Below are 24,167 nucleotides of genomic sequence, written 5' to 3'. Positions count from 1 at the left end.
CTCTACTGAGTGCCCGTTCCGGGCCACACTACGGCTTAGCAGTGGCGATTGTAGATGGCGGTATGAAGTGAAGGATCACCACCATCCTTACCCCGTAACTACGCATATACGCCACCGCCAGCAGGAACTTCGCGAGAACCGGAACGTCATACAGAGCCAAATACGCCTGGGTATCGCAAGCCCGCTGATTATAACGGGGCTTCGTCTATCTGCCCAAGAAGACGGCAGGGATTCGAGGCTCCGGCCTAAGGATATACCAATCTCAAGCGTAGGACTCAGGATAAGTCCTTGGGTGGCCGCACCACAGTACAGGCAGATCTTGAGTCCTACGCTTGAAATTGGCGATGTCCTTAGCCCGGAGCCCTGAATTCCTACCATCTTGTGGAGAGAGACAAAGCCCCGTGGGCCGTTATAATCAGCAATCAATATCATGTAGAAATAAGGGCGCTTACCATATAGGACTAGCTAGCGGTGGTGGAAACAACAGCTAGGTCCGCAGTCTGTCCCTTTTTGGATTCCCAAGCCCAGCCTCCGAATCACCTCACCCATTCCACTGAAGTCTAGAATAGCATATGGTGCTGTACAGGCGGTATGGCAAGCGGAGCAGTGCTTAAGTATGCGGGGATTCATTCAATTACATAACCTTCCCACTGACTAACTAAAGCGTACGGAGCCTCTACCTACTATTTCCTGATTCCAGTCAGTCGACCCTTTCCCCACTAGGCCGCAAAAAACGGGAGTAGCAAGATTCCTGCCCCCGGGCCTACTTATGATGTTGCCGCCCAATTGCTACTTTAATTGGCCGGACAGGCGCTTCACCTGGCAAGTGCATGGACACTCAAGTGCAGTGAAGCTCGCCTCCGTCGTGCGTATGGCAGTTCTATTTGATTCAGTCTTGTGTCATCACGCGGGATCTTATCTAGCACTCACGGCAGGTACTTCGGAAGTCGTCGAAGGAGCATCGCTACTGGTTGCCGTAGGAGTCGGCTGAATATTCGTAGCCTCGGATGTTGTATGATCAGCATGGTCATGGGAATGCTCATTCTGGACACCCGAACACCCAGTCCCCGGGACGGCAATGTCGTATGCGTACACCTCCAACGCAAAGTACTGAAGGGTCTCCGAATCGTGTGTTGACAGTGTTGCGTTTTTCTTCGCCTGGTCGATGACTTCTTCATAACCGTCTGCAAAATGGTCGATCCAGTTCTGTCCAATTGCGGGAACGTGGTACAAGCGGTGCAGAAGATCCGCAGCCCAGAAGGTATTTGTCTCTGACTCTGAGACTGTGTATCCTAGGCTGCACATTGTTGAGAGAGAGCGACGGGTTTGGTAGCTCAAGTTGCAGATGACTGTCTCGTCCGTAGCATTTTCGCCCCGCCAGTGTCCGGCATAACCTATGCAAATGAGATTTTCCGTCAAGTGTATCAAAATGTCGGACATGGGCACGTACCTTCAATCTCGCAGTTCCCATCCGGGTTGTCACATCGGAACAAGATGTCTTTCTTGTCGCCGTTGACGACGATATCGAATGCGCCGATTGCTTCCATGGAGGGACGATCACCGAAATACTTCCGGTAGATCTCACTCTCGTTTCTCCATCTCAAAATGTGGTCTTTGGCGTGTTCAGCAAGAGTAATGGTCTCATTGAGACCTAGTTCAATCTGGCGACGCTGTGTTGCATTACAGCTTGAGTGAATGGGGAATTGGTTCACAGCGCCGGCATTCCAAGGTGCAAGTCCCTCCCAAGAAAAAGGCTGGGAATGATTGCTCTCGGAGTCGTCAGGAGTGGGAAGAGCAGTAGCAAATGCTGCAGAAGAAAGAAGGAGCTTGAGTAAAAGCATCTTGTGTGATTGAGGCAAACGGCTTGGAACCTATGGAATCATGAAATCAGATCCCAATAAACAGCAGTGGCAGCTTTTATATCTATTGCTAAAGAAACTTTTCAGGGCTGCTATACACAATGTGATCTTAACTTCAACTGATTGCCAAGTATGGCTTCGGTGTCCATCATTGCTATTTTTGCAGAGAATCTCACAAGAAGCGGGATAATGCCTCCGACTTGCTTGATACATGGCTGATGCAATCTGCCAAGAGGGGACCTTGATAGCTTCTTCTCTCGCTTTTCCCATGGAGGTTATGTTTCTGTTCAGCAATCAGAACGAAAGCCCTGATTGATGCCAAGAGAAAGGCTCGGCGGAGGGTCGCCAAGAGGCTCAAGCGGGAGTACCTTGAGGGAAGAACAGTTGCACACGACGCGGTCTCGTCCGGAAAATATCTGGATTTGACATTTAGACCCGCTCTTGGCAGATAGCTGGCAGGGTCCTTCACTTGGCATTGAGAACCTTGCGGGTTAGATCCTCACGTATGAGGTTCTCCCCATATAACGGTTCATAAGAGAGGGCTCGGCCCAGATGCTGCCAGTGAAAAAAGTTCTTCGCTCATGACAGCTTTTTCGCATCAATCGCAATTAGGATTATTCTCTTCATATTCGCAATTGGGTAGAATAACAGCTTCACCATGCTCATTTCCAGACCCTTCCTTGTGTCACTAGGCATTGCCGGGGTATATGCCGCCAGCCCAACGACATCGGCACAGACTTCATCTGTCACTGGCTGTCATAGCCACGGGTCAAGCATTTACTGTATTGATGGCGATGGTCATGAAGTTTTGGTCTCGGCCACATCCACCCCCACAACAGGAGTACCAGCACAGTATACTGGGTGTCACTCCCATGGAAGTGAATCGTGAGTCCCCTTACATGCGCATCAGTAACGATATAGTACTCACGCACAAGGCTTGAAGATATTGTGTGGATTCAGATGGAAACGATGTCCTGATTCAAGAAGAAGAAACGGCAACGGGGACCGAGAGTGAACACAATCACAGTGGACACGATGAACATGAGCACAATGAACATGGGCACGATGAACACGGGCACGACGAACATGAGCACGAGGAATCCTCAAGCGGAGCCAAACAAAACTGCCATTTCCATGCCGGTGTAGAGTGAGTCGATGGCTCGATAGTGTTTTTTCCCAAGTTAAACATTTCTGACATTTGTCCAGACACTGCGTCGGGGAAGGTGAATCAAAGGGACATAGTGAGGCATCGTGCGGCAGCAAAGCAAGAGACTATGACGTGCCTCTGCGCATTGGCACTCTATTTGTTGTCCTCGCAACTAGTGCAATTGGTGTTTTTGCCCCAATCCTGTTGATGAAACTTCCAAATGCCTCCATCAATGGGGTGGTCTCAACTGTCATTAAACAGTTCGGAACCGGCATCATCATCGCCACGGCTTTTATTCATGTGAGTGGCCCTTGTACCGGGAGAGGCAACGATTATACCACCTGCTAACCGCTCTTACCAGCTGTACACACATGCAAACCTCATGTTTACCAACGATTGCCTGGGGGAGCTCGAGTATGAAGCGACTACCTCCGCGGTAGTCATGGCTGGCATATTCCTTGCGTTTTTGTTGGAATTCGTCGGCCACAGGGTCATAGTTGCTCGCAACAAGAAGAGCATTGCTGCGGATACCACGCCGTCCGAGTCGTCCGATTCCCAGCAAGCACCACATAAGGGACATGACGGCTACCCTCAGAACCAGCAGCAACAGCCCACACTGGCCTGCCTCGGGCACAGCCACGGCTCCGATCCCACCGGACCCAACAGCAAATTCTCCGTCCTTGTCATGGAAGCGGGTGTTCTCTTCCACAGTATTTTGATCGGTCTGACCCTGGTCGTCGCTGGCGACTCCTTCTACAAGACTCTTTTGGTCGTGATTGTGTTTCATCAGTTCTTTGAAGGATTGGCACTCGGCGCTCGTATTGCAACACTTCCAGGAGCCATATTCCCTTCCAAGGCTGGTATGGCAGCAGCATTCGCCTTGATCACACCAGTTGGTATGGCTATCGGGCTTGGCGTCCTCCACAGCTTTAACGGTAACGCGAGAAGCACTTTGATTGCACTGGGCACACTGGATGCGCTCTCTGCAGGCATTCTCGTGTGGGTTGGGGTCGTGGATATGTGGGCGCGCGACTGGGTTATTGAGGGAGGTGAGATGTTGCATGCAAACATAGGAAGAGTTTTGACTGGTGGTGTATCTTTGATCACTGGACTGGTGTTGATGGGACTGCTGGGTAAATGGGCTTAATCATGGAAGTAATATAATAACAGTTAAACGAGGTAGAGGTAATACCTTGAGGCTATCCAATCTAGACGAGTCGATGAACTGGTCCACAAACATAAGTGCATAGGATTGGACTACCTAACAAAATCGTGTATCTCATATTAAGCTCCCGGCAAATCTGAAGCCACGAATAGCATGACTCGGAATAATCTAATCACTGGATTCTTATTCTTTGGTCTTCGGGTTGCGAGTCATGCAATAGAGCTGAAAATAAAGTCAGTAATCCAGTTCGAGGATTCTAGCGAGAATGAATTTGGTACCTTGCATACGTCCCCTTCATCGACGCATTCAATCTCCTTGACCAACTCAAACCCCATTCTCTCATAGATACCCACATTGGGATACCCCTTGGAGCTCTCGAGGTAGCACGGCATATTCTCCCGATCTGCCTTCTCCATGACAGTTTGCATGAGCTTCTTGCCCACGCCCATACCGCGCGCCTGCGAGCTGACACCGACAACGTTGCAGAAGTAATACCCCCGAGGGTCCTGCCAGATCGCATCATGTGCGGTTTTCTGCACTTCCTTCCAAATCCAATAGCGGTGCACATTCAGACCGCCGCGGCCAAAGAAGCGGATATTGTTCATGAGCTGGCGGAAGGAGAGGAGCCAATCCTGAGCCCACACGGACCAGGTTTGCGGCAGGGACGGCGCTTGTGGTGAATACCACCAGGCGACACCGACCACGGTACCGGCTGGGAGGCGAATCTCGTTGTCGCTCTTGGTTTCATTTGCGGCGCGAGTAACTTTGGCGACAGAGATGGGGCAGCCACAGCTGATACCGTATCGGAGATGATCGGCGAGAGAGGCTGCATTTCGTTGGATATTGAACTATCAGATTCCGTCAATTGTTGATTCTATAACCACTATAACCGCCGCGTGAATTGATCTTTTCATGTTGGGTTCTTTTTTTTGGAGCCGCAACAAAAACTTCACAGCTTTGCAGGACAAGAACTCTCGTACCTTTGATGGATCATCAAATACCCAGCGAAAGTAAGGATCGTCGGCAAATGCTTTTTGCACGCAGTCTACAGCGCTAGGTATATCGGCTTGAGTCAAGGGGACGATTTCGATTGACATTGCTCTTGTTTCGGGCTTGTCACTACAGTTTTTGCGAACAGCGACACTCGGATTCAGCGAACGGGTTTAGATATCCGGGTACTTTTTCTACTAGCTCGGCGAATAGCTTGAGACAGAGATATAGTATAAGAATGACAATGAAGCCGTTGGGGACAGTGAGAGACAACCGCCATCTAAGTATAATTGAGGTGGTGATGGTCCACGAGTTGAGGAGAAAACAGGAGAGCAGATGAAGTGTTTGTTCAGTAAAAGGGTGTCAGGAATCCAGGTGACGATGAGTTGAAAGTATCTCCAGGTCCCGGAGGACGGGGTTCATATACTCCGTAGGACTGGGCGATCCACCTGACCCTCTCTCTTATCCTCCGCCTATCTTGCTAGCCTTATTAGGCAGCTCCAACCGGTACAGCACACACTGTGCAGGTGTTACACGGCCTTCCATAATTCTCACTTTTTTCTAGATCCCGCAGTAGCCGCAGAAGGAGGGGTCTAACGAGAGTTCACATGACCATCTACATAGATTCAGTGTAGAGACTTGATTTCAGCACAATTCATTTGGTGCACTGATCTCATATGCGCTTTGGATGCGGGGGGCCAAAGGCGCGTATTGGATCATGTGGGGAGGCCAATCCTAATAGGGCAGGTTGTTGCGGCACGGGGCGGCTAAATGTGGAGCATATCGGTGTTATCGCTGTTATCATGATAAGACTTGTCACATGCTGGTCACATCGAGATGTCAACAACGTAGTGGAGTGTGGGCTGTGAAGGTAAATGCCACTCAAGCTCTCGTAGGGCCAATTTATTAATTTAGATACCTTTAGATACCAAAGCCTCAAAGGGACCGTGGGACGCTGTGGGGCAGTTTTCTACACAGTATATAAACCCTTTGTCTGGTGCTCAGGTAGGGTAATGCTGCCAGATCTTGGTTCAGCAATGGCCAACTCCTGCCCTTTGTGTCTTCCTCCCTTTGTTGGTCGAGTCGACTCTATCAGACAAAGTGCACATGCCTGTTGTCTCTTTCCGTTCATCATTTGCTAGAATATAATTGGTGCTTTAAGAATAGGAGCAAAGGCAGGGTGGTTTCTTTCTCGTGCTATAAAGCATGATTAGGGATCCGATGTGCTTGGATAAACATCTATGGATCTCTGAGACTCTTTGTTGAAGCGTAAGGCCTTTCTTCCAGAGCTTGTCAGGCAGTTGGGACATTGTCAAGCGAGAAGACATAAATACCTCCGATCACATTGCTTTCCCAAGTCATCATTCAATCATACCAGTGATATCTATCATTCAATCTTGGAAGACGACCTAACCAGACTTTGTTCATCTCATTCCTGTGTCTCACTGGTCAAATCGCTCTCAACACACGCCCTTCAGTTGATATAGTCCCGGCTGTGCCAAGCCCTCATCTGTCGCAACAAGTCAGCATCATCCCCTCCCAAGGGTACCTGTCTCATTCGCCCACGATGTCTCATCCCGTACTAGCTCATGACCCCTATAATAAGCGGCGTATTCACATTTTGCAATGCGTGCACGATGCAATCTACTACCTTCGTCATGGACCGCATCGCCGGAAGGATGTGATTGAAACGCTAGAGGAGATCGCTGGTGAAACATCCATCGGCATCTCCAGTGCCGTTATTGAACGTGATCATCAGTTCGAACGTCTTTGTCGTAATTTCGAGCTTCTATTGCCAGTCGCGATCAGAATCCTTAACAAGCATAATGACCGCGAAACTGACAGAGACGTGGCTGATGATCTCATTAGCTGCATCCCCACCGCTCTGCAGAAACCTGAGAAGTGGGACCCTATAATTGAGGAGATCTCGGACGAGGAAGAGTTTGAGCGTCAGAATAGGCGTCGTAATCGTCACCGATAGTATAGAGAGATATAGTGCCGGTTTTGGCGGAGGCGGAGATTGCGCATAGGGCAACCAGTTTGATCAGTTCCAGGATTTCGAAATGCTCATAGCTTGCTACAGGAACTGGATTCAATCGCCTTGAATTCGCCAGCGCCGCAACCGCGCGCTCTACCCTTTATTGACGGACCATTAGAAATAGCGATGTAGAAGATTTGAATATTCTGCTCGGTGTTCATCAGCGGATCTATTTTACACTTTCCAATGAAAGATACTCATCGATCCCAGGATCCTAGTAGCCTTCATGAGGTATTAACAATAGAGGGTTGGTTAGCGATATACCCAGTCAGTCAAGCACGAAAGACGGGAGCGAGGGGTAAGGGAATAGCCAACAGCACAGTCAAGCAAAAGAAAGGAAAATCCGAGTATTACTCCGTAGGAGAATAAGAGTCAAGTGAGGAAAAGACGGGCTCATATCGCCTGACGACATCATTCGTAGTAAATCCGGGTCCCAACACCCACTCGGTATATTCGCCGCACAATTCTGTTGATTCGGGTATTCCAGTCTGACCAGTAGCCTCACCCTTGGCCTTCACAGGCCCCGACTCACCATTGCTAGAGACTTCCAGCTGATGCTTTTGGCTTGTCTCGGCTTGTGGTCGATACACGACACGCAGAGAAGCTTGCTCAGGGGGAAGGTCATGATCACTGAAATAAAGTCGTCGCAGCTCTTCAAGCATGTTTCGAATTTTAGGATCCACAATGAGAAAGAAACGAGGGCTTCCAAGAGCTGCGAAGGCACGGCGAATGGACGCAATGGGGGCACCGTGCCATTCTTTTGGACTTGAGTATTGTTTCTCGATTCCCGGAATTTCGCCATTGTGTAGGAATTGTTTCAAGAACACACGGCTGTATCGGCCACCAACCGCGGTAGGTAAGATCATTTTCTTGTCAATTCCATGTTGCTTATACTCCTCATTCGTTGGTACCTGCCGTGAGAGAGACGACATAGGAATCCTAGTTTCCGTCGCAATTCGCGCTCGCCGAGAACGATCCTGACTCTCGAAATCAATGAAGTACTGTATATCTGTTGGAAAAAAGACGTATCCAGGGTCGAGAGGCATATCAAACTCTGTATGGCAGGCTCCACAGAGGGGAATCGAGTTGTGTGTGGTCTTAAAGTTGAATGTGAATAGGCCTATCTGTTCCCATACTGGAATCTGGACAGAATGGGGCTGATTAGCTTATCGTTCAAAAAGTCAGGATAGTCCGGAGTAACCTGTGGATCATGGTTAAGCACGACCTGGCAGATATCTGGCATTCTTGTTGAGCAGGCCCAACATTCAGTACCGGCGAGTCTTAAAGTCTCTGACTTTGTCGCTGCCGAGAAGACCCCCGATGGCCCCGACGATGCGATGCTGGAGCTTGAGGAAGAAGCTGCCATAATATGAGCAGATATCCAGAATGTGTGGAGACTGATAAACGGCGTATGGACTGCGGAACTAGGTAACTAGATGGTGGAGATAGTTGTGTAATCATGAGGTAGGTCTACGTTGGGCTGGTCGCGGGTTAGCTCCCCTGCACGTGATGTCGATCCTTGGCGGACTGCGAAAAGGGGATCCCATGCCTGCTCTCAAAATCAGATCAAACCCCTATCGTCTTTCTTTTTTATTTGTTTAACATCAATTTCGCCCTTACTTACATCAATTTCACCGCCCAATGTTGGCTTCCACGAAGCTGACGCGCCGTCTTCTCCATGGAGAGATTACATATTCTGCAGCAAAAGAACTCGAAACAAATGTCTTACACGCATTGACATATCCGGACCAGCAGGATAGATATTTGCAAGGCTTACTCCAAAAGAGCCATATCATTGAAGCCGTGGTGGCACACCATCTCAATTTGGGTTCGACACGCTACCACGTTAGTGATCCAAGGGAGTGGCTCTCTGGAACATTTAATGTTTGCATCCCAATCTATGTTGATAACAAACAGGATCCCAGTTTTCTTCTCCGTCTCCCTCTACCACATAGGGTGGGAGAAAACGTCAGCACGGGAAACGCTGATGAGAAGATCCGATGCGAAGTTGGCACTTATTCCTGGCTCCAGCACCACTGCCCAGAAGTCCTTATCCCCCGCCTGCATGGGTACGGGTTATCAACAGGACAGAAGGTAAGTGAACCACCTTTTCTGGCCGGCTTCCGCTAAGAATTAGTTTACCTCTCTCAACAATCTGCCTTTCGTCTCTCGTTTATTCGAATCCTTCCGTCGCTACGTTTTAAAGTTCCTTGGGTACCCAATCCCGTCCGAGTATGTCGTTCACAAGAGCACGTTGAGAGAGTCACTAGGAGTTGGATATCTCCTGATCGAATACATTGATACCTCTCGAGGCAAAATGCTGTCTGAATCGTGGGACCAAGGACGGCACAATCCCCAATTACGAGCGAACCTCTTCCGAAGCTTGTCTGATATCATGCTGGCTGTTGCGCGTACTCCTCTACCGAAGATTGGTTCTTTCATTGTGGACGAGAAAGGGTTTTTAAAACTACGGAACCGTCCGCTTACCCTTGAGATTCAGGGGCTTGAAAACGAGCATATTCCAGTGGATATCCCTCGTGGATTTACCTATTCTACCGTTGATGCTTACACCAATGACATCCTTGCTTACCATGAGAGCCGCCTCCATCACCAAGCTAATGCGGTCAATGACGTCCAAGACTCTTTATTCCAGATGGCTGCTCTGACAGTGATGAGAGCTGTTCGACACATATTCTTCCGCCCTGACCTTCGCCGCGGCCCTTTTTTCATGAGCTTTACAGACCTACACCAAAGCAATATTTTTGTCGATGATAGGTGGAACATAACGTGCCTAGTTGACCTCGAATGGGCCTGCTCTCGTCCAGCAGAAATGATTCATCCTCCGTATTGGTTGACAAACCAACCCGTCGATGGTATTAGTCTTGGCGAATACGAGGACCTCCACAAGGAATTCATGCGAGCTTTCACAGAACAGATGCTAGAACACCCTCACCAGTCCAGCGGGCAACTCTACTCCATACTCCAGGAAGGGTGGAACAAAGGCACGTTCTGGTACGCCCTTGCACTTGATAGCCCGACTGGGCTCTTCCGAATTTTTTACGACCACATACAACCACGATTCTCAAGGGATCATATAAACGACGCAGCATTTTTCCGGATCACCATGGAATACTGGACTACCCATGCCGCCAAATTCATCCAACAAAAAGTGAAAGACAAAGAAAAATATGATCATCATCTTCTCAAAGCCTTTGAACAGTCTCCCGCGGACCAGCGTGTGTATCAATAATGCCAATCATCTTCCTGCTGCACCATGTTGCTGAGTTTGTCCATTCCCACTGCTACCCTGAGCATTTTCGCGAGCTTGCAGATCTCTTGCTGCAGTGTCGAGAGACGCCAGTGCATTTTGGACTCTTCTATTCTGGGCGGCTTTTCCTGAAGAAGAAAGTTGGTTGAGGGTTTTGGGGTCGGCTTTAATGCCCACTTGCGCTTCTTCGATGGTAGCATTATAAGATGAGTCCGACCGGCGATCCGCCATTTCCCGCAGCAGTGTTAGCATGGAACTTTCCCCCCTCATATCTCCTATAACTGTAACCTAAGAAGCGTACCTCGAATTGCTATTCGTACCGAACCAGAAGAGATCACAAGAGGTGGCTGGAAGAGACTATATGAAGTTCAGCGAACAAGAGCTCAAGTATTCTCTGATGAGCGGTTTGATCTCTTTATACCCATTTGCAGTACAATAAAATATCTCTCCAGTCTGTAGTTTCATCGGGTCTGGACTAACCTAGATTCAACAGTGTTGGGAAAGTCGTATGCAGTCAGACGGCGACAGGGCTCGTACCGCCGCTCAAGTGCCACGTATGATATCTATGGAATGATCGAATCCAATAGACCTCTGGATTCCTGGACCGAGTCTAACTATTTAGATGGCTGTGCTAAGGGCCGGGGGAGGGGGGGGAACTGTGCCTCCCATGAACGTGCCACTGAGCCAATGGATTTTACGTACGCTCGTGTCATCTGCAGGCGCTAGTCTCCCTGTGAACGTCATTAATCCACCTGCACAAGTTGACGTGGCATTAGCATAAACCGGATGGGTTGACACATGATATGATGATCGAGGGCAGGAACAAACCCAACTTCTGTAAACCCAACTTTTCCCGGCCTGACTGAGCCAACTCCAACCACATAAAGAGGCTCTGAGCACGGAGGGAATGCGCTGGCCAATGAGAGGGCGGTGGGCTCCACATGAGGTGTACCCGCTAAGTTACCCTATTGGCGGGCGGGGTTCAACAATTGTGCTATGTACTATGACTATTTCCTGCTGGCATGAGTATCACGTCTCCTGCCATCTGACACGCGCCTGCTGGTGAGTCCGGGCGATTTAGCCCGCTAGTCGCTAATCGTGCCTATTAGCTCACCTTCAAGGGCGTCGGACACAGCCTGGTTTGCTTTCTCCATGAAGCGTAGTGATGGCCGTTTGCTTTCAGATAGAGCGTTAGAATAGGCGACAGGATTCTCCTGAAGGCGGAGCATTATGTTATAAAAGGGGACGTTATGCACGGACCCACGCATACTGCCGTAGCAACAAACTGGTCTCAAGTCTCAACAGTCTCACTTCCACAACTTATCCGCAATGGGTGAACCAGTCGACAAGAGTTGTAACGCCTGCGGGTGGACACTTGACAAAGAAAAACAGTGTCATTATACTAGCCACCTCAAACTCTTCTACGGCGCATCTACAAGGGGCGTCTGGTCCATCGGTTCAGATGTGATTCTGAAAGATCGGCCGGACGAGGGTTCAAAAGCGAAAATAGAAGTCAAAACATTGAACTATCTGGCGACATATACCGACGTCCCAGTCCCAAAGGTTATACGTGACTGGGTCGATCGCGATGGGCGATACTTCGTTTTGACTGAACGTATAGATGGTCAAACGCTTGAGGAGGCATGGCCTTCTCTGTCAGTGCACCAGAAAACAGATATCGCGGATCAAGTCGTCAAAATCCGAAAGCAGCTTCGGTCCGTCACCTCAACTTCCATTCAGTGTATCGATCAAAGCACATGCTATCCAGGCTTACTATTTTTCGACCTTGAGCCCCGCGGACCGTTTCATTCCGACCAAGAGCTTTGGGATGCCCTGGCCCTTAATCTTCACCACCTCCCTCAACAAGTTTTAGAGAACTTGAAGCAGCGCCTGCCAAAATGTGAGCCCTATGTGCTCACTCATTGCGATCTCAATCTGGGGAATATCATGGTCCATGACGGAAGGGTCGTCGGTATACTCGACTGGGAATACGCTGCCTTTCACCCGATTTGGTACGAGTATGTTTCGGCCTCTTTCGGGTTTACAGATATGGATGTCGAATGGAAAAAGTTGCTCCAGGAGCGCTTAGGCGTACACGGCGAGGCGTATGAAGATGCCAAGGCGTTTTGGACAGATTTGTGTAATCTAAGACTATCCTCTCGCTGATTGATAGTGTTGACATACAAAGGACAAGATTTTGCAGGCCCGGTGAGACATGAACCACCCAAGACGTGGACCTAGCATGTACGCGTAAGTTTTATCTATATGCAAATTACAAAAGGTGAACAGGGCAGGTGTACAGTGCCTTGTAAATAAAATATGAACAGAATATTCTGTCCAGTTGACTGTATTCAATCCACTCGTGGGTGCCAAATCCCAGACGCGTGTTTAGCGAGCTTTCCGTCAACTGGCGAGCCTCCAGCCAACTGGCAAGTCTATCCCTACAAATTGCCCCAATAAGCCCACAGTGACAGCATGTATATAGCGCGAGCTAAATTGTGTCAATGAGAACATTACTATCATCATCATCCCACAGCGACACGTGCTCTAGTGTGTAATTCTATGGCAAAAGGTATCAATTTTTCAGAGGTTGGTTCACAATGCAACTGCATAATCTCATCGAACTCGAACTCAGCAGTAGCTAGTTAGGTAGTGCGATCAATAGCGTTAAAATTATAGTTAACTATTTGTTACGTATAGTTTAGAACAGCAATTAATTTCAAGAATAGGTAAGTTTAGGTAGTCATGGTAAATCAACCCTTGACAGTACCATAAGAAAGGCTATCATCTATCAGGTAAAATAGCTCCAGAAAGAGCCAACGCCCAAATTGAAGAGAAAATAGGCAGACCGTCATTGCTAACGTTCAGGTCATTGTGTCTTCTTTGCCTCCACCTTTTTCCCTCTTCGGCGCTTCAGGGCATCCGGAGTGTATTCGGTGTCAAGGAGGTAGTCCCACCAGCGGAAGCTGCTTGCGTAGTTCCCAATGAATTTCTCATGGTGGAGGTCGTGATGATCAGCACCAGCCCAGAAAGGCAAGAAATGGTGAAGACTCCAAGGAAATTCGTAGCCACTGTGGGCATCGATAGCCTGGAACAAGCGCAACACAATCCAGGTATACATAGTGAGAATATGCAGGTTACCGGTGAAAGCACACCAGAGGATCGGGCAGCTGACAGTCCCGAAGCCGAGAATCATCACTTCAATAGGAGAAGCATATTCGGCGGCCAAACCAAATGGTGCGGAATACTGATGGTGAACTTTGTGAATAGCCTTGTAGAGTGGACCCCAATGAAGAGCTCGGTGGATAAAATAGTGCCAAGTGTCCTCCATCACGAAAAATATTGCAATCTGATATGTCATAGTCCAGAGAGACGGAAAAGGAATCGATGTTGATAGACCGCAGAACTGGGCCATCGGGTGGAAAAGCCTACAAGAGCCGTTACTACTCAATCGGGCCCGAGAGGCAAACGTCGGGTAGAATACCACTCCGTCGAGGGAGGAAAATACCAGATTTGAGGAAGTTCGACGGTGAAGTGGCTCAGAAGCACAAATTTGGCGCAATCCCATTGCTCGCGTAATGAAGGTACTTTGCTCTGAAGCAGAATGTTAGTTTCGATGGCGCTGGAACTGGGTTTATTTCGGCTAGTGCCAGGTGTTAGGCTTGCCACTTACACTTTGAATCTTGTATCCCTTGAAGAAACCCAAGCTATCGATGAAGATCCACGGAAGAGAGCGGCCGAAGTAGAACAACTCGTGGATGACGAAGGACATGATGCCGGTGGCCAGGACATCATTCTGCAGCCACGCATACCATGCGGCCCACAATCTCTCTGCCACGCTCAGGTGGGGATTGGATTCGGTGATATCCTGATACTGGCCCCAATAGGTGCCGGGGGGCAGCACGGTAGAATTCCTAGGAGAAAACAGGTCAGTATGCGACAAATCCCACAAAAGAGTATAATTCAACCACCCAGGATTGGGGGGTACAAAAAGAGGAGACACAGACATTGTGGTTCCTAGCAGGTCTTGAATAAGAGAGAAGAAGCAGAGGCTGCGGGAGAGAAGGAAGACTATTTTGTGAAGAGGGTAGTAAAAAAAGATAGGATCTGGGCGAGAATACCATGCGCTATGTAGTGTACAGTAGTTGCATTCCCTACTATTGAATCGTAATCCTGCTAAATTGAACATACAGTTATAGCCGATATGTTCCTTTGCAAGGGGGTTCCAGGCAGCCAACCACAGGCGGGCAAATGCGCATTATCCAGTTTGGTGGGGCTCGGATGGCTATCGGGCCGTATTGGCCCATCTGTGGCCTGACCATTGCGGTGCTGATGGCTTTTGTGTTCCGGCTCCCGGTACCACCACTTCGGGAATGGCCTGCTCCGAGTGATCGAAAGCAGCACTGGTGATTACAGTATTTGCAAAATCTGCCAGGGCCAACAGTTTCCGCAGGTGCCGTTCACAACCGTGATCCTAGTCTGTTCCATCGTCGTCATACACGAAAATCCGCAGTATAGCCTTGGCAACCTCGACGCCATCGTGCTCCAGATGCGCTGTCTCGGCCGCCCGATCCGCATGCTCGAGGTCCTTGATCCCGCCGCTATCCACCCTGATCTGGATCTGACGTCTCACCATGTCCTCGTCAAACGCAAGATGTGCCTGCGTAGTGAATAGCCGGTTCGGGATGTACAGGCCCTGAACAGGTGTATGCTCACTACGGCCCCAGCACGCGATCTCGGTGTCCGCGGAGAGCATGTCGGGTCCCGCGGACGCAGCTGTGGGCACCGAGACGACTTGATCCTGGTGCATCTGGTGCAGATGGATGTGGTCATCGCGCGTTCGGAAGAGGCGCTGGCCGACGGGTGTGAGCATGATACGAGAGTGACCGAGCTCCCAGTCTTGCGAGGGCGCAGGCCTGACAGAGCCGCCGAGGAGGCGGGCGAGGAGCTGGTGGCCGAAGCAGACTCCCAAAAAGCGGAAGTCGGGGCGCTTAATCCAGAGTGTCTTAAGGAGCTCCAGCAGCTTCAGGATCCATTCGTTGTTCCCGTGGGCATCGTAGACGCTCCCCGTAATGAGCAACCCGTCAAAGCGGTCGAAATCTTGCACGGCTGGGATATGGCCACCTTGTTCGGACACGACAAAGACTTGATCTGTCTCTACGCCCAGAGGCGGGTGATGGGCGGCTCCAGCCTTAGAAAAGTGATGATGTACAATCCGGCCAAAGGAGCCACGCTCCGAGTACGTGTCTGGGTGAGGCTTGTCGGTCTCGAGGACCATAAGGCGTACAACAGGTGCCGATTGGGTCGGCTTATCACAGTAGGTCTGATCCATGTTGCGTGCTCATTTGGTAAGTATGGTCCATGGTCTTTCCTAGCGGAAAATCCGCGACTAATGGGAGCAAGACGATTGCCAAGTAAATACGTCATTGTGACGCTCTCCGTCGTCTTCTAACCAATTGTACTTTACCTCGGTTTCCTCAGACCACCGCCTATGATTCTGCCGAATCCTCAGAATCCTGCCACGCTAACCCGATTGGGATGCTTCATCAGCCTGCCAGATTATTGTCGGGGCCTACGGAGTACACAGTACATCATTAATTGGGACCGTGGTCAGTTGGTGTCTGTACACAGCCATGCGGATATCCAATTGAACATTACATTGATGATTGAAGGCTGTATTCATGTTCTATGTAGCTTGGCCACTGCTTTTGGTAACACTTCTACTATGTCACATGTGCTCGGCAGAGAGTCTGGCCGCTGTCGAGTTTGAGCGGTGAAAGCCGGTGTCTGCCTATTTGTTCTCACTCCTCTCTCACCCCTCTTTTCCATCGCGTCTTCACGTCTAACAATTGCACTCTGTATTCATTTGACAATCTATTATCTTCGTTTGTTCTTAGACCCTTGATGGGTGCTTCTTGTCGCACTCAATATCTCCTCTGAACGTCTCTATCGAGCGTGCAAAACATAGAATCGGCATCCAAAGCCAGCTCCCGACGTCAACAACGACAATTCCCCCACATTGCAGAGAACACCTCTGCTCACTCCACTTCGAGTATGTTATCCTCTTGGATTTAGGCTCTACACTCTACATTCCACGCGTATGCTATTGGGATTAGTACATTACGTTCAAAAAGTTTCCCGACACCCGCTAATTTTTAGCGCGTTTTTATAGAACGCGTCCCAACCCCCACTTCTATTTTTTGTCCTACACAACCATGGAACGCTCTTTTGGCACCGTTATTAGTGGCAATAGGAGACCAAATGCGGAGCTATCGCCTGAGCAGCGCGCTGCTATCATATCCAAGCATGAGGACGGCCACAAGCCTACTGAACTTGCGAGCGAATTCGGCTGCGCGCGCAGCACAATTTACGACACCCTCAATCGCTTCAAGCAACATAACGCGGTCAAATCCCTACCTCGCAGCGGGTGCCCTGTAAAGATTAGCCGTCGCGCTGAATGCCAGATCTATCGATTAGCTCGCCGGCACCCTAATTGGAGCTACCACGCGCTTCGCTCGCAGCTACCCAATCCGCCATCCAAATCGACCATTCGGTCGATTCTCATCAGGTACGGGCTTCGGAAACGACGTTCGAGGAACCGAATACCTTTAACACCCTCTGGAGCGCGCAAGCGCTACAATTTTGCCTTGAAATATCGCCGGTTTTAAGCGTGGGAGACGTGGATATTTTCGGATGAATGTTCCGTCGAAAGGCACTCCAAAACTATCGGTTCTGGTAGCAATTGGGTGTGGCGGTTATCCTCTGAGGCCTACAGACGTGATCTTGTGAACATTGTGCCTCACGTACGGGATATATCACAGATGGTTTGGGCGGCTATCTGGCTAGGTGGCCGCTCAGATCTAGTGATCATGGAGCGTGATCCATCGGCGGCGAGGAACGGCTACACCGCGAGATCTTACATCGATGCGCTTGATGAGGGTCTAGTTCCACACTATACCCCCGGCACTATCTTCCAGCAAGATAACGCGAGAATCCATACAGCCGATATCGCGAAATCGTGGTTTGAATCGCACGGTATCGAGGTGGTCGACTGGCCGGCACACTCGCCTGATATGAACCCCATTGAGCCGGTGTGGCGCATGTTAAAACTGAAGGTGTTTAGTATGTTTCCAGAGCTGATTGGCATGGGTCAATCTGAGGCAGAGTGGCAGTACTTCAAAGAGTGTTTAAAGGCTGCATGGGCTGCGTTGGATCAGGCTAAAATTGATAGTCTAATTCTCAGCATGCCTAGGCGTTTGGAGGCCCTGCGTGTTGCTAAAGGGTGGTACACCAAATATTAGATAATTAATTCGTTCAGTTCAAGAGCGCGCCTGCGCCGAGACACTCGCAAAGGGATGGAAACCAGCCCGCCGGCACAACTCCGCGAGAAGCCCACGGGTCGGGGCGAGGAACGTGGGTCACCGCTATAGAACGAGTTTTTCTGAGGAACGGGGCGCTGTAACTAATGATACTATAATAAAATAAAGATCTCCGGGTTATCTTGAGACTAACTAATGGCGTCAAAGTACGGAGTAATGAACCCGAAGAGATGTCAAGAATAGGATCCTGGCTCGGCCTCAACGGTCATTCTTATCACTTGCCCTATCTTTCAACCGTTGAGTGTAACCTTACTAAAGTACACAGGCTAACCCCTTCTGGCTTTCATAGGATAACGTTTGAACATCTAACTGAATTTAGAGGGCTCTTGTAGGTTCTCTTCGCACTTATATACCCCTTTACAAGGGCAATGTCTTACAGCCCCATAATCATCGCTACCCGAATCAAAAGTGGGAAGGCAATTGCAGCACACGAAATTGGGGGCTGATCTACCTATCCTAAGCTTTCTTAGGCTATCTCAAGCTATCTTGAGCAAAGCTAAGCTAAGTTGGGCTGATCCACTGGGCAATCAACCGTCGGACTGCCTTATCTCTGTTTCCCCTCACGTCGGGGTAGATTCGCGCCGGTTATAACTAATTAAATCAGCCATGGGGAAAAAGGTATTCATACGTGCCTAACCAGTCTTATTTTCTCCCCAGGAGTGCAACGACGCGAGCTCCGCAATATCTATACCATGTACTCCAAAGAGCCAGATACCGACGCAATCAAACCTGCGCTCGTCGGAGCGGATGAAGAGGTAGTCGAAGGCCGCTTGGACGATCTCAATCTAGAGAAAGACGACGAATTTAAAAATGAAGAGCTTAGCTATGATTCGCACCGCTCCCCATTCCCTGAAGGTGTGTAAAGGTGCCTGTGTAGCTCACAGCTCATCTATGGTAATGGACTAACAGTTACACAGTTAGGGCTGTCGTCCCCGAGACAGATGACCCCGGTATGCCAGTCAACACTGTGCGGATGTGGCTGCTAGGAATTGTTTTCACTGTCCTCGGATCCGGAATCAACCAATTCTTTTCGCTGCGGTATCCGTCGGTTCATATTGTGGCTCTAGTAGCAGAGCTACTTGCCTATCCGATGGGTGTGTTCCTGGCGAAGACCCTCCCCCTGACATCCATCCGACTCGGGCCTTTGGGCACGTTCGTTATCAACCCAGACAGGTCCTTTAATATCAAAGAACACGCACTTATCGTTATTATGAGCAATGTGTCTTTTGGATATGCTTCAGCGGACGCGACGAACATCATCCAAGCGGCCAGCAAGAACTTCTACAATTTTAATCTCAAACCGGGCTTCTACGTGCTCATAGTTCTCGTCGCACAACTTCTTGGATTTGGCGTCGCAGGCCTTGCAGCTCCATGGCTCGTCGAACCGGCTCGCATCATCTGGCCAGGTGTATTATCCAACTGTGCTATGCTAGAGACGTTGCATTCACGAGCAAACTCTATCGCAGACGGGTGGCGCATAACCCGTCTCCGATTCTTCTTATACGTTATGACTGGTGCCTTTGTCTGGTACTTCTTCCCCGGCCTTATGTTCACCGCACTCTCATATTTCACTTGGGTTTGCTGGATTGCACCAAAGAACGTCATTGTCAACCATCTCTTCGGCATGCAAACAGGTCTCGGTCTGAGTCCAATTACCTTCGACTGGAGCCAGATCGCCTACAACACCAACCCTCTCCTATCACCATCATGGGCTGCGTTGAATGTCTTCGCTGGCTTCGCGTTTTTCTACTGGATTGTCACACCAGCCCTCTACTACACCAATACCTGGTTTACGGCTTATCTCCCACTCATGACAGCCGACGTGTACGATAACATGGGCGCCCTATACGACACCGCTCGAGTCATTTCTACGGATAATACCCTGGATACGGCGGCTTACCGAAAGTACTCACCTCCATACCTGAGCGCAACCTTTGCCTTCGTATACGGACTTTCATTTGCTGCCATCACCTCGGTACTATCACACATCGCCCTGTGGCATAGTCGCGACTTGTGGGCTGCTCTCAGAGGCCGGAATAAACTCGATATTCATGCTCGGCTCATCCGTGCCTCGTATCGCCGTACACCGTGGTACTGGTACGCTGGCATCATCGTGGTTATCATGGCAATGGCCATCGCCCTAGTCGAAGTCTATGAGACTAAACTTCCAGTTTACGGCGTGTTTCTAGCTTTGCTCATCCCGGTTGTGTATATGATTCCCTGTGGTATCGTACAGGGCATTACGAACGTGGACGCGAATCAGCTGAATGTTTTGGCTGAGTTCATTGGTGGCTATATGTTCGAAGGAAAGCCACTCGCGAATATGATATTCAAGATAATTTCGACGGATGTCGTGGGACAAGGCGTTTACTTTGCTATGGATATGAAATTGGCTCACTATCTGAAAGTGCCGCCACGTACCTGCTTCATGGCGCAGGGTGTAGCCACTATCCTGGGAGCACTCACCCAGGCGGGTGTCACACTGTGGATGCTCGGTAATATTTCGGGGATTTGCGAATCCGACCAGGCGAGTGGCTTTACTTGTCCGAATGGCCGGACAGTGTATTCGTCCTCTGTTATCTGGGGTCTTGTTGGGCCTGGTCGGCTCTACTCCGCAGGAAAGATCTACTCTCCTCTGTTGCATTTCTTCTGGATTGGTGCTATCGCTCCAGTTGTGACTTTCCTCCTCTACCGTTATACCAGACGGCAGTTTTGGAAGTATATCAACTGGCCACTCATTTTTGTCGGAACTTATAACGTTCCACCTGGTATGTCCCGCAGCTGTAAGGGCCTCTTTTTACTTTTCTTTTGATCGCTAACTCGAAGACCTTTAGCCACCGGAATCAACTATTCCAGCTGGGCGCTGGTCAACTTCGCCTTCAATCACTTCATTAAGCGCTGGTTCTTTGCGTGGTGGACTAAGTACAATTATATCTTGGCGGCTGCACTTGATACAGGTCTTGCACTCAGTGGCATTGTCATTTTCTTTTGCATCTCATACCCTGGTGCGACTTTCCCTGATTGGTGGGGGAATAATGTGTATCTGAATACTGCAGATGCCCAGGGTGTACCATACATGTCGATGCCCGATGTTGGATATTTCGGGCCTACCAATGGAACGTGGAGTTGAGGCCAGCTAGGTCTGTTCAATACTGCATGCATCATAATCCATATACAGGCTTTCACGTATTGGGTAATCTCGGATAATCCGAGTGAGAGCACTAATCGGTTGAGTGCAGTATGTCTTCTCAGACTAAAGGGATCAATATTTATCAGAATGATACCTTGAGCAGCTCAAGTAGATAAGAAGTCAAAGTGAATCTTCTGGCTTAAATACTTCCTAATATTATCTGCAACTGACAGGTGGAAAACTGGAGAGAAAGATGTGCAATTTCTGAAGGACTCTGGAGGATGTGTTCTAACCAGCGGCTGCTAAGGTTTTGATGTCGGTAGCGGGCTTGTCCCAGCGATCAAATGCCATCGACTGAACTCTGCCCTACCCAAGGATGTCCCTGTACTCGGGGTCAATCACAGTCAACGCTGCGGGACCGCCCTTCTCAAGCACCTCCGTGTCCACTACCAAACTCACGAGCAGCTGAGCCGGTTCAGAATTGCTGTAGTTGTCACTTATTTTATGGTGGCATCCTGGGGCCTCAAAGAAGGTCCCTCCAGCTTCGATGACGCGCGTTGGTTCGTCATTCATCTTGTTGATGATGGTGCCTTTCAGCACGTAGGCCGAGACAGATGCTCCGGCGTGACGATGTGGGGGCGTAGCGGCGTTTGGAGGAAAGTCCACGATGAGACCAACCTGGGATTTACCCGGGCAGTTAGGGAGCTTGTTTTGGTAAATGAGTGAAGGTACCGTGAGAGGTCGCCTGAAGCAGCCCAGGTTAGTGTGTTGCATATTTATGAGGCACGAAATGACAAGACTCGCCTTCGGTCATATGGGGCAGGGTCAGGAATAATTCGTGGGCTTGACATTTTGTTGCAAATAGGTATATCCAGTTGTCGATGTTTGAGTATGAGTAGGTATTGGAAAGGTGGCACGCCAATGTATTTATATGCTTCTCAGAGGCTGGCGTTGAGCCGTTGACTTGACTTAGTAATTCGATTCGGGTCGGAATTTCAGACGACTTTCATTGCTACCGTCTTCGGTCGTGTTAGCGTTGCAGCTTCGCAGCGTGAGCACCGGGTCGGGTACACCGGGTCGGGGACTCGGGATCGAAGAGTACGACCCGAAGTCTGGGTTGCACCTCCCGTGGGCGACCCACAAAGGCCACAATCATGAGGCGGCCAGTGGGGCCAACTTCCTTGCGGTTCGTTCTGCGATAGCCTATGCATAGCGATAGCCTATAGGCATAGCGATAGCCTATAGGCATAGCGATAGCCTATAGGCATAGCGATAGCCTATAGGCATAGCCGAAAAAGCACTAGGAACGACTCACATATCGGAGCCTCGGGCTACGGGGCAGGCGGAGAGCAAAAGCGAACTGAGATTCCAAAGTTTTGCCCATACAGTGACGGTCCATAAGTTTGGACACCTGCCCCACTCCCGGGCCTTACTGTGTATTTGAGTGGTTGAGTTAATTGGTGATGAGTGCTGGTCCGTGCGAGTTAAGCCGACCCGACACTGCGGGGAAGGCCATCATAAGAATCATAAGAATAAGAATACTTAGCGAACATGCTCCACCACCCTTCTACTCCAATCATACTCCCAATTTTCTGTCTGCACCAATCAGTATTTTGCGGCCCCTTTCTACCGCTTTCCTTTTTCTCCCTTTTCTGCCTCCTCTTCTCCAATCACTGTTCTGTCCATCGTTGCGTACTGTAGCTTGTATGTACATAGCCTTCTCGGCACTCGGATTAACATCTGGCCGACAAATTGCCTAGACAAAACATGCGCGATCACCATACCATTATCACCAGCTTGAACCGTCGCAGCATCGCCGGCTACTTATTAATACCCAAGTCTCCTCAAGAAAAACCTTGTTGCAACACGTCAAGACCGGCTAACAAAACATAGTGTTGCGACACACCTGCACAGGCCTAGGTGACTAGGTCTCACCTTCACTACAGCGCGATGGAGTTTATCTGCTCCAATACGCTCCGCCTCTCCCAACAGAGGTATGTGCCCCTGGAGAAAGGCATCATGAAAAACACACACATGAGGCTATTCGTGCGGCCATCGCATTTATCGACTTACTCACAGTACCTGCACCCGCAACTCGACTGTGCATGGGGTCTATGGCCATGGCGACGCACATGTCTGCTTGCGAGTCGCTCCTCCGCGGCACTGACTACGCACATGCACGAGACCGTGTGCGGTTATTTCTCGGCATCCTGCGGGTGTTTGAAGGAGTGTGGCCGGAGGCTAACAAATGGTCTCTTGAGATGAGACTCATGGCCAAGGCAGTGTTTGACAACCGGGATAAGGCTGGGAACCTAATTGCAGATCCACTGGGAGCTTTAACGCAGATCGGGGACGATGGGAGTATTGAACAACGCGTGAATGACGGCAGCGCTGGCAGTATTGTGGAAAGTGTAGGTGTTTTTCTCGGCGATGCATATCTTGGTGATGCTACCTAAATTACCTACGTACCTAGAACTATATACTTATATTTCGCAGTCCCCACGGTGCTTGCACTGGAGGCGCTTGGAGAAGCCGCAATCGCCGTGGATTTCGTCCATGACCGCGGGATTCGTGCCGTTGGGGAGCCACCGAAGCGACGTACTTCTCTCGACATAACCGCACCTGCCATGGAACTTTTGGAGCTAGGTATGGTTGCGCTAGGTACTTGAGTGGATGGATATCGTGATGCACCACCGGGGCTTTACAGGGGAGGTGTTTGTGGGGCAACTGGGAATGTGCTGCCCGTTTCTGCTCCGTCACTGACTTCAATCTCAGCTCCAAGCAAAAACCAGAAGTCATATGACAATCCCCAGCCGAGGCTGTCGATCATCCCATCCTCTTCTTCTATCTTCTTAAAAGCATCAACCACCATCACCCAGTCTCCAACAACCATCATCTCCATCAATCCACGCAAAACCCAAAAACATCAAATCCTCTCAATACTTCTCTGATTCTCCTCTATCAATCCAAAAATAATCAAAATGGCCACCGTTTCAACCAAACCCGCAACCGCCATCTCCCCCTCCTTCGACACAATGTCCCAGAACATCTCCCGCGCCGCCTCCCTCCCCGGTCACCTTCGCCAAGAAGGGCTCTTACGAGCATATTCCCAGTTTCAATCTGGAGTGAATCTCGACGGATTCGATTCGGCTTCTCGGTTTAATCCGGGGAGATTTGTACTACCGTCGACT

At 49.8% G+C, this 24,167-nt stretch overlaps 14 protein-coding genes across 14 annotated transcripts; 7 read left to right on the top strand and 7 right to left on the bottom strand.

Moving 5' to 3' along the window:
* Window positions 1-838: 838 nt before the first annotated feature.
* aspf2 (major allergen Asp F2) lies at window positions 839-1,841 on the bottom strand (the record flags this gene model as incomplete). Its single annotated transcript, XM_056667064.1, has 3 exons — window positions 839-880; window positions 931-1,394; window positions 1,451-1,841. 3 exons carry the CDS (start codon window positions 1,839-1,841, stop codon window positions 839-841), a joined length of 897 nt encoding a protein of 298 aa, XP_056520660.1.
* Window positions 1,842-2,517: 676 nt separating this feature from the next.
* On the top strand, window positions 2,518-4,153 carry zrfC (putative ZIP Zinc transporter; the record flags this gene model as incomplete). Its single annotated transcript, XM_056667063.1, has 4 exons — window positions 2,518-2,744; window positions 2,803-3,006; window positions 3,066-3,306; window positions 3,368-4,153. 4 exons carry the CDS (start codon window positions 2,518-2,520, stop codon window positions 4,151-4,153), a joined length of 1,458 nt encoding a protein of 485 aa, XP_056520659.1.
* Window positions 4,154-4,354: 201 nt separating this feature from the next.
* N7515_006318 (GNAT family N-acetyltransferase) lies at window positions 4,355-5,268 on the bottom strand (the record flags this gene model as incomplete). The annotated part of the gene is made up of 3 exons (XM_056667062.1): window positions 4,355-4,393; window positions 4,459-5,019; window positions 5,152-5,268. The coding sequence occupies 3 exons, from the start codon at window positions 5,266-5,268 to the stop codon at window positions 4,355-4,357; spliced, it is 717 nt and encodes a 238-aa protein (XP_056520658.1).
* Window positions 5,269-6,728: 1,460 nt separating this feature from the next.
* On the top strand, window positions 6,729-7,142 carry N7515_006317 (uncharacterized protein; the record flags this gene model as incomplete). The annotated part of the gene is made up of 1 exon (XM_056667061.1): window positions 6,729-7,142. One exon carries the CDS (start codon window positions 6,729-6,731, stop codon window positions 7,140-7,142), a length of 414 nt encoding a protein of 137 aa, XP_056520657.1.
* Window positions 7,143-7,549: 407 nt separating this feature from the next.
* Window positions 7,550-8,565, bottom strand: N7515_006316 (uncharacterized protein; the record flags this gene model as incomplete). Its single annotated transcript, XM_056667060.1, has 2 exons — window positions 7,550-8,341; window positions 8,401-8,565. The coding sequence occupies 2 exons, from the start codon at window positions 8,563-8,565 to the stop codon at window positions 7,550-7,552; spliced, it is 957 nt and encodes a 318-aa protein (XP_056520656.1).
* Window positions 8,566-8,840: 275 nt separating this feature from the next.
* On the top strand, window positions 8,841-10,449 carry N7515_006315 (uncharacterized protein; the record flags this gene model as incomplete). The annotated part of the gene is made up of 2 exons (XM_056667059.1): window positions 8,841-9,293; window positions 9,337-10,449. The coding sequence occupies 2 exons, from the start codon at window positions 8,841-8,843 to the stop codon at window positions 10,447-10,449; spliced, it is 1,566 nt and encodes a 521-aa protein (XP_056520655.1).
* Window positions 10,450-11,796: 1,347 nt separating this feature from the next.
* Window positions 11,797-12,633, top strand: N7515_006314 (uncharacterized protein; the record flags this gene model as incomplete). Its single annotated transcript, XM_056667058.1, has 1 exon — window positions 11,797-12,633. One exon carries the CDS (start codon window positions 11,797-11,799, stop codon window positions 12,631-12,633), a length of 837 nt encoding a protein of 278 aa, XP_056520654.1.
* A 703-nt stretch (window positions 12,634-13,336) lies between these two features.
* Window positions 13,337-14,656, bottom strand: N7515_006313 (sterol desaturase family protein; the record flags this gene model as incomplete). Its single annotated transcript, XM_056667057.1, has 5 exons — window positions 13,337-13,895; window positions 13,976-14,061; window positions 14,141-14,381; window positions 14,475-14,574; window positions 14,626-14,656. The coding sequence occupies 5 exons, from the start codon at window positions 14,654-14,656 to the stop codon at window positions 13,337-13,339; spliced, it is 1,017 nt and encodes a 338-aa protein (XP_056520653.1).
* Window positions 14,657-14,941: 285 nt separating this feature from the next.
* N7515_006312 (type 1 glutamine amidotransferase) lies at window positions 14,942-15,799 on the bottom strand (the record flags this gene model as incomplete). The annotated part of the gene is made up of 1 exon (XM_056667056.1): window positions 14,942-15,799. One exon carries the CDS (start codon window positions 15,797-15,799, stop codon window positions 14,942-14,944), a length of 858 nt encoding a protein of 285 aa, XP_056520652.1.
* An 883-nt stretch (window positions 15,800-16,682) lies between these two features.
* Window positions 16,683-17,768, top strand: N7515_006311 (uncharacterized protein; the record flags this gene model as incomplete). The annotated part of the gene is made up of 2 exons (XM_056667055.1): window positions 16,683-17,035; window positions 17,207-17,768. The coding sequence occupies 2 exons, from the start codon at window positions 16,683-16,685 to the stop codon at window positions 17,766-17,768; spliced, it is 915 nt and encodes a 304-aa protein (XP_056520651.1).
* Window positions 17,769-18,538: 770 nt separating this feature from the next.
* On the top strand, window positions 18,539-20,976 carry optD (uncharacterized protein; the record flags this gene model as incomplete). Its single annotated transcript, XM_056667054.1, has 3 exons — window positions 18,539-18,701; window positions 18,764-20,614; window positions 20,681-20,976. 3 exons carry the CDS (start codon window positions 18,539-18,541, stop codon window positions 20,974-20,976), a joined length of 2,310 nt encoding a protein of 769 aa, XP_056520650.1.
* A 366-nt stretch (window positions 20,977-21,342) lies between these two features.
* Window positions 21,343-21,750, bottom strand: N7515_006309 (cupin domain-containing protein; the record flags this gene model as incomplete). The annotated part of the gene is made up of 1 exon (XM_056667053.1): window positions 21,343-21,750. The coding sequence occupies one exon, from the start codon at window positions 21,748-21,750 to the stop codon at window positions 21,343-21,345; it is 408 nt and encodes a 135-aa protein (XP_056520649.1).
* A 1,331-nt stretch (window positions 21,751-23,081) lies between these two features.
* On the top strand, window positions 23,082-23,645 carry N7515_006308 (C6 zinc finger domain-containing protein; the record flags this gene model as incomplete). Its single annotated transcript, XM_056667052.1, has 2 exons — window positions 23,082-23,391; window positions 23,473-23,645. 2 exons carry the CDS (start codon window positions 23,082-23,084, stop codon window positions 23,643-23,645), a joined length of 483 nt encoding a protein of 160 aa, XP_056520648.1.
* A 32-nt stretch (window positions 23,646-23,677) lies between these two features.
* Window positions 23,678-23,869, bottom strand: N7515_006307 (uncharacterized protein; the record flags this gene model as incomplete). The annotated part of the gene is made up of 1 exon (XM_056667051.1): window positions 23,678-23,869. One exon carries the CDS (start codon window positions 23,867-23,869, stop codon window positions 23,678-23,680), a length of 192 nt encoding a protein of 63 aa, XP_056520647.1.
* Between the last annotated feature and the right edge of the window lie 298 nt (window positions 23,870-24,167).

Source organism: Penicillium bovifimosum (genome assembly GCF_028826915.1).
Source record: "Penicillium bovifimosum strain IBT 22155 chromosome Unknown utg000005l_segment0_segment0, whole genome shotgun sequence".
Taxonomy (NCBI): Eukaryota; Fungi; Ascomycota; class Eurotiomycetes; order Eurotiales; family Aspergillaceae; genus Penicillium; species Penicillium bovifimosum.
This window is presented reverse-complemented; position numbering and strand designations above follow the sequence as displayed.